This window comes from Aotus nancymaae, unplaced genomic scaffold (assembly GCF_030222135.1).
Source record: "Aotus nancymaae isolate 86718 unplaced genomic scaffold, 86718_ANA_hifiasm-v0.15.2.pri h1tg000018l, whole genome shotgun sequence".
NCBI lineage: Eukaryota > Metazoa > Chordata > Mammalia > Primates > Aotidae > Aotus > Aotus nancymaae.
In genome coordinates this window covers 5,733,332-5,746,060 of record NW_026988430.1, presented here as the reverse complement: position 1 = coordinate 5,746,060, position 12,729 = coordinate 5,733,332, and the positions used below count along the sequence as shown (strand labels likewise).

Genomic DNA, 12,729 nt, shown 5'->3' with positions numbered 1-12,729 from the left:
CTCATTTCTGCTCAGATGGGATAGGCTTTATTTTAAAAATTAATTTTCTTTTTTGCTTTTGAGACATGGTTTGCCACGCTGCCCGGGCTGGAGTGCAGTGCTGTGATCACGGCCCACACCGGGGTTGAGCGGGGTTGGCAGCGATGTCATCAGTCTCTATGCAAGATACAGAGAAGCAGATTTGAGGACAGCACTCACCTCCATCGTAGAAGTGTGGAGTTTGAAGTTCTGTGGGATACAAGGGAGGCCGTGGGCAGATGGAGCCCAGAAGAGAGGCCGGTGGGCAGTGGGTGGGAGAAGCCGGCCTGCCAGGCTGGGCCAGCGTGTGGGAGCAGGTGGGCTCATCCTGCGGAGAGAGGAGAAGGCCAAGGGGGAAACCAGCAGCCCCAGTACGGAGGGGCGGGTGCCAGGGACCAAGGAGCAGCCGCAGGTGCGGAGGGGCGGGTGCCGGGGACCGAGGAGCAGCCGCAGGTGCGGAGGGGCCGGGAGAGGTGCGGGAGGCGTGTGGAGGAAGAGCGGGCGGGCAGCGGTTTCAGGGACGGCATGGACCGGGACGAGTCGGCGGGTTCCCCCGTGTCATGGACGCCCCACTGAGAGCAGACTTGTCAGTGTGGAGCCTGAGCCAGGGTGGGAGGAGGCCGTGGTGAGTGAGAGCTGGGGCAAAGCCAGAGGAAGACAGTGGTGGCTCGGGGAGGGACAGTTATCTCCTGAGTGGCAAAGCCTGGAGCCTGTTTTCAAGGCGGAGGAGAGGAGGGAGTGAAGGAGGCTCCCGTGTGCCAGCCGAGGCTGGTGTCCAGCTCTCACTGCAAAGCGGGGGCGTAGATGCTCTTATCTCTATTTTACAGATAGGAAAACGGAGTTACGAACAGGTTAAGAAATGTATGAAGGCCACATAGAGGCTGGGCACGGTGGCTCACCTCATAATCCATCCAGCACTTCGGGGGGCCAAGGTGGTAGGATCACTTGAGGTCAGGAGTTCAGCCTGGCCAATGTGGTGGAACCCCGACTCTACTAAAATTACAAAAACTAGCTGGGTGTGGCAGCGTGCACCTGTGGTCCCAGCTACTCGGGAGGCCGAGGCGGGAGAATTGCCTGAACCTGGGAGGCAGAGGTCGTGGTGAGCCAAGATGGCGCCACTGCACTCCAGCCTGGTGACAGAGCGAGACTGTGTCTTCACAAAAAAAAAGAAAGAAAGGCTTCCAGAACAGTGGAATCTTCCAGGTGCTTTTGAGGGCGAGGAATCAGTGGATTAGCAAGGCGGCATAAATCAAGACCTCATTGAGAAGGTCCTGGGTGCTGCCAGTGAGGGTACAATTGATGAGACTGACCCCAAGCCATGGGATCTGCATAGTAAATGAACCTGGATGAGGGAGGGGTGAGAGTCTGGGAGCACACGGCGGAGCTGGGGTGAGCTGGGGTGGGCTGGTCCCTCGGGGAGGGTGCCGGGGTGGGACCGGGATCCTGGGGGGACGGAGTTTGGTGGGTAGGATGACTTCCAGGCTGACTCGGCAGACAGGAGCCAGTGCAGCCCTGGCGGGGGTGACAGGAGGCACTCTGGGCTGGGAGGGTGGCCACTGGGCTCGTGGCTTTTTAAGCTGAACTTGAACAATCACAGATGTTGGCATTGCCAGATTCCTCCAGGTCAAAGCTGGAGCTGGGGGCGGGGGGCAGAGTAGATGACTAGGAGGCAGCGTTGATACATTTGTAATTTTGGGTTTTGGGGTGTTTGGGGGTTAAAGATTCAGAATGTTGGCCGGGCATAATGGCTCACGCTTGTAGTCACAGCACTTTGGGCGGCTGAGACGGGCTGATCGCTTGAGCCCAGGAGTTCAAGACCAACCTGGGCAACACGACGAAACCTTGTCTCTACCAAAAACACAAAATTTTGCAAGGCGTGGTGGCTTGAAGAGCGTTGGGACTGAAGGTCCCTCGATGGAGGAGGCTGTGGAACTGGGGAGACTCTCTGGCTGAGTGATGAGGGCACTGGGGGTGCTAGTGGGAGCTGAGGCAGAGAGAGGTGGAAGGTACATTTTCTGCCATGGCCTGGGAGTCAGTGAGTATCCATCCATAGGCCCAGGAGAGGGAGGTGTAGCTGGGTGGGCTCACAGACCCGTGTGGCCGGCCAAGATTGAATGACGGAAGGGAGAGTGTTTCCAGGCGTTTGGTCCCAGGACTGCTCTGCCCCTCGCTGTGTTTCTGGATTGCTTTCCGATGTTATTTTCCAATTGCTGCTCGCCTGCAGAGCCGCGCCCTGCGTGATCAGTGCTGATGGATGTCCTCCCTCTCTCCCACCTTGAACCAGAGCCCGTGTGTGAGGGCCGTGTGAGAGGAACACTGGGATCCCGATAGAGATGCAGGTTCTGTAACCCACCATGAGAGCAGGTGCTGCCGACAGCCATCTGACCGCGTCCTCACAAAATGGGCCGCCTCAATATCTGGTCCTGCTGAGATTATAGGACAATAACACATTTACGAGCTTCTTAAATGAAGGAATTATCACCCTGCATTGACAGAGCCTTGGGATAAAAGCTGTTTAATTGGAATAATGATTCCAGAAACTTTTATTTTTTGTTACGCGATAGGGTCGGCGGGAGTGCAGTGGTGCGATCGAAGCTCACCGCAGTCTCAAATTCCTGGCCTCAAGCGATCTTCCCTCCTCAGCCTCCTGAGTAGCTGCGACTCCAGGTGTGCTCCGCCTTGCCTGGCTGCAGAAACATTTTTAATGAAGAAAGAGGCTGTGCAAACGTAGTTTAACTTAGTTTTCTGAGTCCTTAAGTTCACCAAGGATTCAACAAACACCGCCCCCGCCCCCCCCCCCCCGTCTTTTTTTTTTTGAGATGGAGTCTTGCTCTGTCTCCCAGGCTGGAGTACAGTGGCGTGACAATGTCGGCTCAGGGCAACCCCCCACCTCCCAGGTGCAAGCGATTCTCGTGCCTCGGCTTCCCGAGTAGCTGGGATTACAGGCGCCCACTGCCCCACCCAGCTAATTTTTTTTGTATTTGTAGTAGAGAGGGGATTTCACCATGTTGGCCAGGCTGGCCTCGAGCTCCTGACCTCAGGTGTTCGGGGATTACCAAGTGCTGGGATTACAGGTGTGAGCCACTGCGTCTAGCCTCAACCAAACCCTTTTTAAGTCAAGAAATTAAGATAGAAAGTAGCCGGCATGGAAGTGAGTTACTGACTTGGGGGCTGGATGAAATGGAGTTACGGGTTCCTGAGTCTGGTTCACAAAGGAGATGAACACGTGGTAAAGCTCACGGACACGTCCTGGACCCTCCAGATTCCTCCTCCTTTTCCCTCCAAACCCAACGTTACAAAGAAAAATAGCCTCAATGGAGACCAGACCCCTTAGGCCCAGGGTTCTGGGCTCCGTGTCCAGCACAGCGGGGCAGCCAGGGTGGCCACGGCCGTGTGTTGCTCTTCGGTTACAGCGGTTTTGGGAGAGGCGATGCCGACTGTCTTGGTGTTTCTTTTGTTTGTTGGTGGCCCATCTTCCCAGTAGGATGATGTGAAGATTTATTTTCTGATGTAGACACACACCTGTTAAAGCTGAAACTGAGACTTCCTTGATGCTGCAGACTCGGGGTGCTTCTCTTGTGACGTGCAGGCCCCGCCTGGCCATGTGTCGTCCATAAAGTCGGAGCTCAGTGGACATTTTATTATCCGTTAGGAGTTCTTGTCAACAAAACTGAACACGGGCCATGTTCTTCCTCCTCGCTGGGATGCTGTCCCCTTTGTTTGGAGCTCAAGTCCTCCCTTCTCCCGTCTTCTTATCCTCCGAGATGTGGCGTGTTGTCCCCCCTCTGCAAGGCCTTCCTGGGGCTCGGGGTCCCTCTTGCCTGCCATGCCAGTGATGCGCTCTGTATGCACCCCGTGTGGGGCTGGACCCTGGCGTGTCCGTCTAAGAGGTAGAATTGGATAGGATGCCCGCCCAGGGTGGATGGCCTGAATTGGGTTGAGGTGGTGAAGTGGATCTGAGCCAAGTCCTTGTGGGAGAGAGAGCTGGGAGTTGAGCCTGTGGACACCAGTGCTGAGTTCAGAGAGTGGGTGGAGATTAAAAAATGGGAAATGAGGGCCGGGCAAGGTGGCTCACGCCTGTCATCCCAGCACTTTGGGAGGCCAAGGTGGGCAGATCATGAGGTCAGGGGTTTGAGACCAGTCTGGCCAGCATGATGAAACCCCATCTCTACTAAAAATACAAAAATTAGCTGGGCGTGGTGGTGCACGCCTGTAATCCCAGCTACTTGGGAGGCTGAGGCAGGAGAATCACTTGAACCTGGGAGGCAGAGGTTGCAGTGAGGCGAGACTGCACCACAGCGCTCCAGCCTGGCTACAGAGTGAGACTTCATTTCAAAAAAAAAAAAAAAAACAACAGGGAAATGAAGAAGTGAGACAGTGGTGTGATGAAAGGGCGGATGGCAGGTCCAGAGGGAACAAGGAGGAGCCGGGATGGCTGCCCGGACGACAGCGTGGCCCACGGCATGAGTTGAGGCTCATGAGCAAAGGAACCAGCAGTCTTGTCGGAGGCAAAGCCTACATTTGATTTGTAGCTCCAGCATGTATAACAGAGGAGGACACACAGGAAGTATCTGAGAAGATGATTAATGGATAGGAATAAAGACCACCGAGAATACCCACCTTCAGTGTGGTTTGGAAATTTACGAGGAGGAGGTTAGGGTAGGGACTGACCGAGGCCTGTTGGCTGCTGTAATTTTTTTTTTTTTTTTTTTTGAGGTGAGGTCTCACTCTGTCACCCAGGCTGGAGTGCACTGGTGTGATCTCGGCTCAGTGCAACCTCCACCTCTCTGGTTCAAGCGATCTTCCTGTCTCAGCCTCCTGAGTAGCTTGGACTACAGATGGCTACCACCATGCCCAGCTAATTTGTTTTTTTTTTTTTTTTGAGACGGAGTCTCACTGTTGTTGCTCAGGCTGGAGTGCAGTGGTGTGATCTCGCCTCACTGCATCTCCACCTCCTAGGTTTAAGCGGGCCCGCCACCACGCCTGGCTAACTCTTGTATTTTTAGTAGAGACAGGGTTTCACCATGTTGGCCAGGCTGGTCTCAAACTCCTGACCTCAGGTGATCCACCCGCCTTTGCCTCCCAGAGTGCTGGGATTATGGGCATGAGGCACTGCGCCCATCAGCTGCTGTATCTTTGTGAGCTTAATGTGAAAGTCCTCAGTACTTTGCAGCGATCCCTGGGATCCCCAAACACTGAAAACTTTGATTCCTTGGATATTCACAGTAGCTACTCCAGCCAAGGTGCAATTTCACATTTTACCAGGAGGGACTGTCCGAAGTCTCCTTAATTTTAAAGTTTTGGAATGTGTTTATATTTTCATTTTTTTAGTTCGGTAACTTTGAAATGTCACATACGAATTTTACTTGAAACCAGGGATTTGGCCTTGGCTCATTCCCAGAAGGCCCCCTGCAAAGGAAAACTATGTCTTGAATCGTTGTAAGCGATTCCATTTTCCACAGGAGGAAGGAGAAAGGGATAAATGGATCCCGCGCCACAGGAAACGCCCGGCACCTCACTGCTCGTGCCTTTTCCTGTTTGATGCCTGCTTTCTGGAAGAGGCGATTTTCCGCTTCCATTTCTGTTGCCCACGTGCCAGGATTTCTAGCAAAGTGGGCCAAGAGTTTTGCTGGAGGTTACTTTTCCCATCATTCTGTGTCTCCCTTTTCTTTCAGCGTTTGACTGAAACGATGCCTCGGCAGGCAGGCAGGTGCTCTCCGGAGGCTCAGTGCTTTTCTCTCCATCTTTGCCTTTCAAGAAGTGCCTTTTCAAAATGTGGTTTAAAATGGAGCATGCAAATAAAAACACGGAACCAGCCACCTGGAGACTGAAACTCCAGGGACGAGGACAGAAGAACCAGGTGAGGAGGAGTGGCTGGAAGCTCCAGCTCTGACCCATGAGGGGTCACCCACGGTCATGTTTCACTAACTAGTCTCTGTCTTGCTGGTTGTTGCCGTGCCAAGTTTCCAGCCCTAGGGTATCCTTGTTACTTACTTTCTCTCCTCCTGCACCAAAGCTGGGAAGCATTACACTGTATACTCATTCATTTTTCACTTTTATTCCTTTTTTTTTCTTTTTTGAGACGAAATCTTGCTCTGTCGCCCGGGCTGGAGTGCAGTGGTGCGATCTCGGCTCACTGCAACCTCTGCCTCCTGGGTTCAAGCGATTCTCCACCTCAGCCTCCGAGTAGGTGGGATCACAGGCATATGCCACCATGCCTGGCTAATTTTTTGTATTTTTAGTAGAGACTGGTGTAAGGCCGGCTGCCTCACTGGGAGTTAAATGGACACACTTCTCTCTCCCCATGCCGGCCTCTCCATGCTGACACACAGGCATATGCCACCATGCCTGGCTAATTTTTTGTATTTTTAGTAGAGACTGGGTTTCTCCATGTTGGCCAGGATGGTCTCGAGCTCCTGACCTTGTGATCCACCAGCCTCAGCTTTCCAAAGTGTTGGGATTACAGGCGTGAGCCACCACACCCGGCCACTTATTCCTTTCTTAGAAATGACTTCCTTGAGGCCAGGCATGGGGGCTTATGCCTGTAATCCCAGCACTTTGGGAGGCTGAGGCAGGATCACTTGAGCCCAAGAGTTTGAGACCAGTCTGGGAAACAAGGTAAAAGTCTTGACAAAAAATATAAAAATTAGCTGGGTGTGATGGCACACTCCTGTATTCCCAGCTACTCAGGAGGCTGAGGCAGGAGAATCGCTTGAACCCCGAAGGTAGAGGTAGCAGTGAGCTGAGACCCTGACACTGCACTCCAGCCTGGGTGACAGAGTGAGACTCTGTCTCAAAAAGAAAGAATTCCTAGAGGTCATCCAGAATTATGTCTTTTTGTACTCTGAAGGTCCTAATCATAATCCTACTTACTCTCAACTCTAAATTTTCAGCTAGGCCTGGTACGGTGGCTGACGCCTGTAATCCAGCACTTTGGGAGGCCGAGGCAGGCGGATCACAAGGTCAGGAGATCAAGACCATCCCATCCTGGCCAACATGATGAAACCCCGTCTTTACTGAAAACACAAAAATTAGCTGGGTGTGGTGGCGTGTGCCTGTAACCCCAGCTACTCAGGAGGCTGAGGCAAGACAATTGCTTGAACCAGGGAGGTAGAGGTTGCAGTGAGCTCAGATCACGCCATTGCACTCCCGCCTGGGTGACAGAGTGAGATTCCGTCTAAAAAAAAAAAATCCTCAACTATGAAATTTTTCCAATACAAGTTTCTTTCTGCTATCCCGCCCCATTTAGTATTTGAGGAAAACTCATCTCACTTGCTGCCTTCCCTCTCCCCGCGCTGTTGATCATTAGCTAATCTTCAGATCCTCCGGAAAGTCCTGGTTCCCCAAATACAGCTTTGTTTGCCTGCCCATACCCAGCACGGTCCTGCTTCCTGCGTCCTGGTGCTCCCTCTGTTAAATTGCTTGCTTAGTTAATTACCTCACTCAGTGGACCATGAACTCCTGCAAGGTCAGTAGCAAGTCTTTTTTTTTTTTGCTTTTTGTGGTTCTCTTGCTGCTACACAAATTAAAGAAGCAGGTCTTCGTTTCTCATCTTAATCTCCACCGGGTTCAGTGCTCAGCAGAAGGCAGCGCTTCGTAAATGTTTATCGAGCTGTGTATATGCCTGTCTCCTCTGGGAATCCTGCGTGCTATCCCTGTTTGCCGTTCACCTTTTCTCTGCTGTCTCACTGCATACTTCCCGACTTAAAAAAAATCTGCCTCTGGCCGGGCGCGGTGGCTCAAGCCTGTAATCCCAGCTCTTTGGGAGGCTGAGGCGGGCGGATCACCTAAGGTCGGGAGCAGCCTGACCAACATGGTGAAACCCCTTCTCTACTGAAAATATAAAATCAGCTGGGCGTGGTGGCGGGCGCCTGTAATCCCAGCTACTAGAGAGGCTGAGGCCGGAGAATCGCTTGAGCCCGGGAGGTGGAGGTTGCAGTGAGCCGAGATCGCGCCGTTTCACTCCAGACTGGAAGACAGAGCAAGACTCTGTCTAAAAAAAAAATAAATAAATAAAAAAAATAAAAATCTTACCTGAGTTTGGGAGGACAGGCCATTACAATGAATGTCCTTGCTGTAAAGTTAGTGACTTTATGCCAGTGTAGCTGAAAAGGGCAATGTTTAAAAAAATTTTTTCTGCTTCATTTTTGTCTGCCCTTCTACTGCAAGGATAAGAAAGAGCAGGTGCAGGGAGAGAAAAGTCATCTGAGAACATCTGTGGTGTGGGCGTTGCCTGGGGCCGAGCGGGTGGTTGGAGAACCTGCCTCCTGTCTTTTCCTTTGGTCTCCGTTGGGCCATTATGTCTCTGGGAAATGGACCAGCTCTGCTTTCTCAGCCTGTTGTGCTGAGGAATCTCTGCTCGGCGGGGCAGGGCCAGCATCTTCTTCTGTAATCACTTCTGTATCGAAACAGCTCAGCCAGCGCGTCTCTTGCTAGAGGCAGAGGGGTTTACCGGACTCCAGAAAACTGACAGCAAACGGACTTTTCCAGCTTGAGGATAGGATGTGCCCCGGGACGTGTGGGTGCCTTTGGATGAGTTTCGTGCTTTGGGTTCCGCGGTGGTTTGGTGAACAGCTGTTTGCTTTTCCAGCTTTTACGAAATCGGGGGAAGGATTTTTGGTGACTCATGCATTTTTCTGTTCGATTTTACTTCTCCTGATAGGAACTCAGCATATATTTATGTTCAGAAAACTAATCTAGATTTTATTGGTGACTATAAAAAAGAGGACTGTAATATATAAAACTTGTGTATGGTCCAAATGCCAGAATCAGATGATAAATACCAGATCAAATGATAAACCCTAGACTGAGAAAAGCTATTTCCAACATAGATGACAGAGAAAAGGGCTATTTTTCTTTTCTTTCTTTCTTCTTTCCTTTATCCCTTCCTTGTCTTGCTCTGTCACCCAGACTGAGTGCAGCCTCGTGATCTCAGCTCACTGCAACCTCCACCTCCCGGGTTCAAGTGATTCTCCTGCCTCAGCCTCCCGAGTGGCTGGAATTACAGGTGCCCGCCACCACATCCAACTAATTTTTGTATTTTTAGTAGTGATGGGGTTTCCCTATGTTGACCAGGCTGGTCTTGAACTCCAGACCTCAGATGATCTGTCTGCCTCAGTCTCCCAGAGTGCTGGGATTACAGGCTTGAGCCACCACGTGCTGGCCTGCTTTTTTTTCTTAATGCATAAAGAGCTTTTAAAATCAATTTGGAGGCTGGGCGCAGTGGCTCATGCCTATACTGAGGGATGACTATATAAACAGAGATGTCTCTACAGAGATGTTCACTGTAGCAATATTTGCAGTTAAAATGTGACAGTATCAGCTGGGCGTGGTGGCTCACGCCTGCAATCCCAGCACTTTTGGAGGCGGAGGCAGGTAGATCACTTTGAGGTCAAGAGATTGAGACCATCTTGGCCAACGTGGTAAAACCCCATCTCTACTAAAAATACAAAAATAAGTCGGGTGTGGTGGCGTGTGCCTGTAATCCCATCTACTTGGGAGGCTGACGAGGGAGAATTGCTTGAACCTGGGAAGCAGAGGTTGCAGTGAGCTGAGATCGCACCACTGCACTCCAGCCTGGGCAAACAGAGAGAGACTCCATCTCAGGGGGAAAAAAAAAAAAAAAAGTGACAGTGTCTATGAGTAGAAGACTGGTCGGTAAATTGTGGCATATCCATGCCATGGAATCCTGCCCAGCCGTTTAAAGGCTTCTCGTTTGTGCTGTGCAGAGTGTGCTTGTATCTAGCTTCTGTGCTCACGATCAGTTTGTCTCTTGGCTTCATATTCAGCCTTTGTTGCCTGATCTGGGAAAATGGATCTGTGCCCCTTAAATATTTTTCTTTTGCCAGCTGAGAGGTAATAAGTTCATAACAGGCCCAGCTTTTTAAAAATGGGGCATAGGGGGAGGATGATATTCATGTTTATATAAATATGTATATGAGCCAGGCGTGGTGGTTCATGCCTGTAATTCCAGCACTTTGGGAGGCCGAGGCAGGTGGATCACCTGAGGTCAGGAGTTTGAGACCAGCCTGGCCAACATGCTGAAACTCTGTCTCTACTAAAAATGCAAAATTAGCCAGGCGTGGTGGCGCATGCCTATAATCCCAGCTACTCGGGAGGCTGAGGCAGGAGAACATTTGAACCTGGGAGGTGGAGGTTGCATTGAGGTGAGATTGCACCATTACACTCCAGCCTGGGCAACAGAGCAAGGTTCTCCGTCTCAAAAGAAAAAAAAATGTATATGCATGAATATTTTCTGGAAGCTACCTAAGAAACTGAGGGAATCACCTGATTAATTAATTCACTGAGGCAATAATGCTGTATGTAGAAATTATTTATCATGGGCATGTTTTGTTTTTATAGTTAGAAAATACAAAACTTTGGTTAGACATTTAAAAAAAAGGATTTGCATTAATGAAGAAACAGACTGTTCCTGGCTAGAAATATGAAATATTGTAAAGGTGTGATTTCTTTAAAATTAGTTTATAGATTTAATACAGTCATAGTTAAAAATCCTCGGGAGGCAGGGCATGGTTTTTTTGTTAAGAAGCTTATAGTGTGGGAGACAGCAGCGCAGTGTCCACAGAAATAAGCCTTGAGCAGTTACAAAGCAATATATCAAAGGCAGAGCAATAAAATTGGATACATGTGTACTGTGGGAACTTGGAGTCCTTTGAGAGAAAAGGCAGAATGGATTCATCAACAAAAAAATACTTTGAAAAAAAGCTAAAAAAGATAAGCCAGAGCAGGAAGGAAACTCTGTTAAAGACCAGAGTCTCCCAGAAAATGGGAAGTGCCCTTCCTTCCCAAGCCTTCCCGTGGGGAGGGAATGGCTGCTCTCTGCCGCCTGTCGGAATCCCCGCGTGGGACAGTCTGTGAGCTGCGCCCACGTCGCTCGTTCCGCTTCCAGATGAGCTGGCCCAGGTGTGCTTCCATTTTCGATTTGGAAAAGTCATTCTGTTACAAATGACTGCAAATTAAGTAATCAAGGACAGATGGGACGGGCTTGACCATTCCAAGGAGTCCAGTTACTTGAATCTGGAAATGGGACTGACCACATTTGTTGGCATTAATTCATTGGAGCAGTAATGCTGGCTGTAGAAAGTATGTTGTTTTTTAAAAAACATCATCAGTTCTGAGCATTTGTAGCAAGTGAACTTTAACTGGGAACGGATGGTAAATTCTTTTAAAAAACAAATGGAAAAGAAATCCCTCCAGACAGTTTTATACATAGGGAGCTTTAAAAAATGTATATCCTACAGCATTTGGAAAACGTTTTATCATCTGTCTATGCCACTTATAAAGATAAAAACTTTTTTTTTTTTTTTTGAGTTGGAGTTTTGCTCTTGTCGCCCAGGCTGGAGTGCAGTGACATGATCTCAGCTCACCACAGCCTCTGCCTCCTGGGTTCAAGCGATTCTCCTGCCTCATCCTCCCAAGCAGCTGGGACTGCAGCACCCGCCACCATGCCTTGGCTCATTTTTGTATTTTTAATAGAGACAGGGTTTCGCCATGTTGGTCAGCCTGGTCTCGAACTCCTGGCCTCAGGTGATCCGCCTGCCTCAGCCTCCCAAAGTGCTGGGATTACAGGCATAAGCTACCGTGCCTGACCAAGAATAGAATTTGAGTCATAGGTTATTTGATTTAGAAGGTGTGACATGTTGCTTCATCCCAGAACTGGATGGAACTTTCAGGAGATTTGAGATTGTTCTCTTGGCAAATAAACTGCCTTTATGTATTTCATGATTCTTTTGTAAGAGCCGTAGTGGGCAGATAGAGATATTAAAGGGGATGCCTCTGGCTCACGTGTTTTAGACATATATCCTCCATTGCTCGCTGGTTCCCGCTAGTCCGCTTCAGAGGCATCGCTCACAGTAGTCCTTTTTTTTTTTTCTCTTTTTGAGACAGAGTCTTGCTCCATCACCAGGCACCAGGCTGGAGTGCAGTGGTGCGATCTCAGCTCACTGCAACCTCCACCTCCCAGGTTCAAGCCATTCTCCTGCCTCAGCCTCCTGCGTAGCTAGGACTACAGGCACGTGCCACCACACCTGGCTAATTTTTGTATTTTTAATAGAGATGGGGTTTCACCATGTTGGCCAGCATGGTCTCGATCTCCTGACCTCGTGATCCACCCGCCTCGGCCTCCCACAGTGCTAGGATTACAGGCGTGAGCCACCGTGCCCGGCCAGTTCTTCCAGATCCCTTTCCTTTGGAACACAAGCTCATCAAACTTCCATTTTTCATCCTTGCAAAACCGCAGCAGAAGTCAAGAAATGCTGTCTTTGGTAAACAGTCAAATGTCAGACCAGGTTTTCAGTGGCTTTACTGTTTTTCTAATCAGTGCAGGTCTGTCAAAATGTTATTCTGAGACTTTATTCTAAGGGTACACTGTTCCTCTATTTGGTACCACTGAAGAATAAATATAAAATCTCTGTTTCATGCCGAGCAGTGGTTGTGTGATGTTTAAATTTATGAGCATTTGTAATTTGAGATTTTGTGGTGCCTCATGAGATTAAAAGTGCAAAACAAAACCAAAGGTGTTTCTCATTTAATCTTCATTATTCCGTGACTTAGAAGAAGATTTTGAGATATGTTCTTCTCTTTTGAATAGGACAGATCGCTGGCAGGGAGTGTATTTATTAAAAGTGCTAGTCTTGGTTTTCAGGGTTGAAAACATGAGGGTCTCTTTAACATCAGAAGGTTTCATGGCCT

General features: G+C 49.7%; 1 protein-coding gene across 4 annotated transcripts in view; it reads left to right on the top strand.

Moving 5' to 3' along the window:
- Window positions 1-12,729, top strand: part of NXN (nucleoredoxin) — a 168,878-nt gene that overhangs the window by 53,985 nt on the left and 102,164 nt on the right. Inside the window, exon 1 of one of the 4 annotated variants that reach the window (XM_064378162.1) lies at window positions 5,789-5,878. The exons of 2 other annotated variants lie outside the window; for them this stretch is intronic. In XM_064378162.1, coding sequence (XP_064234232.1) covers window positions 5,792-5,878 — 87 coding nt within the window. In that variant the 5' untranslated portion in view covers window positions 5,789-5,791. Of the gene's footprint in view, window positions 1-5,788; window positions 5,879-7,395; window positions 7,487-12,729 lie in introns of those variants that run through there. One more of the 4 variants, XM_064378164.1, reaches the window with a different exon arrangement.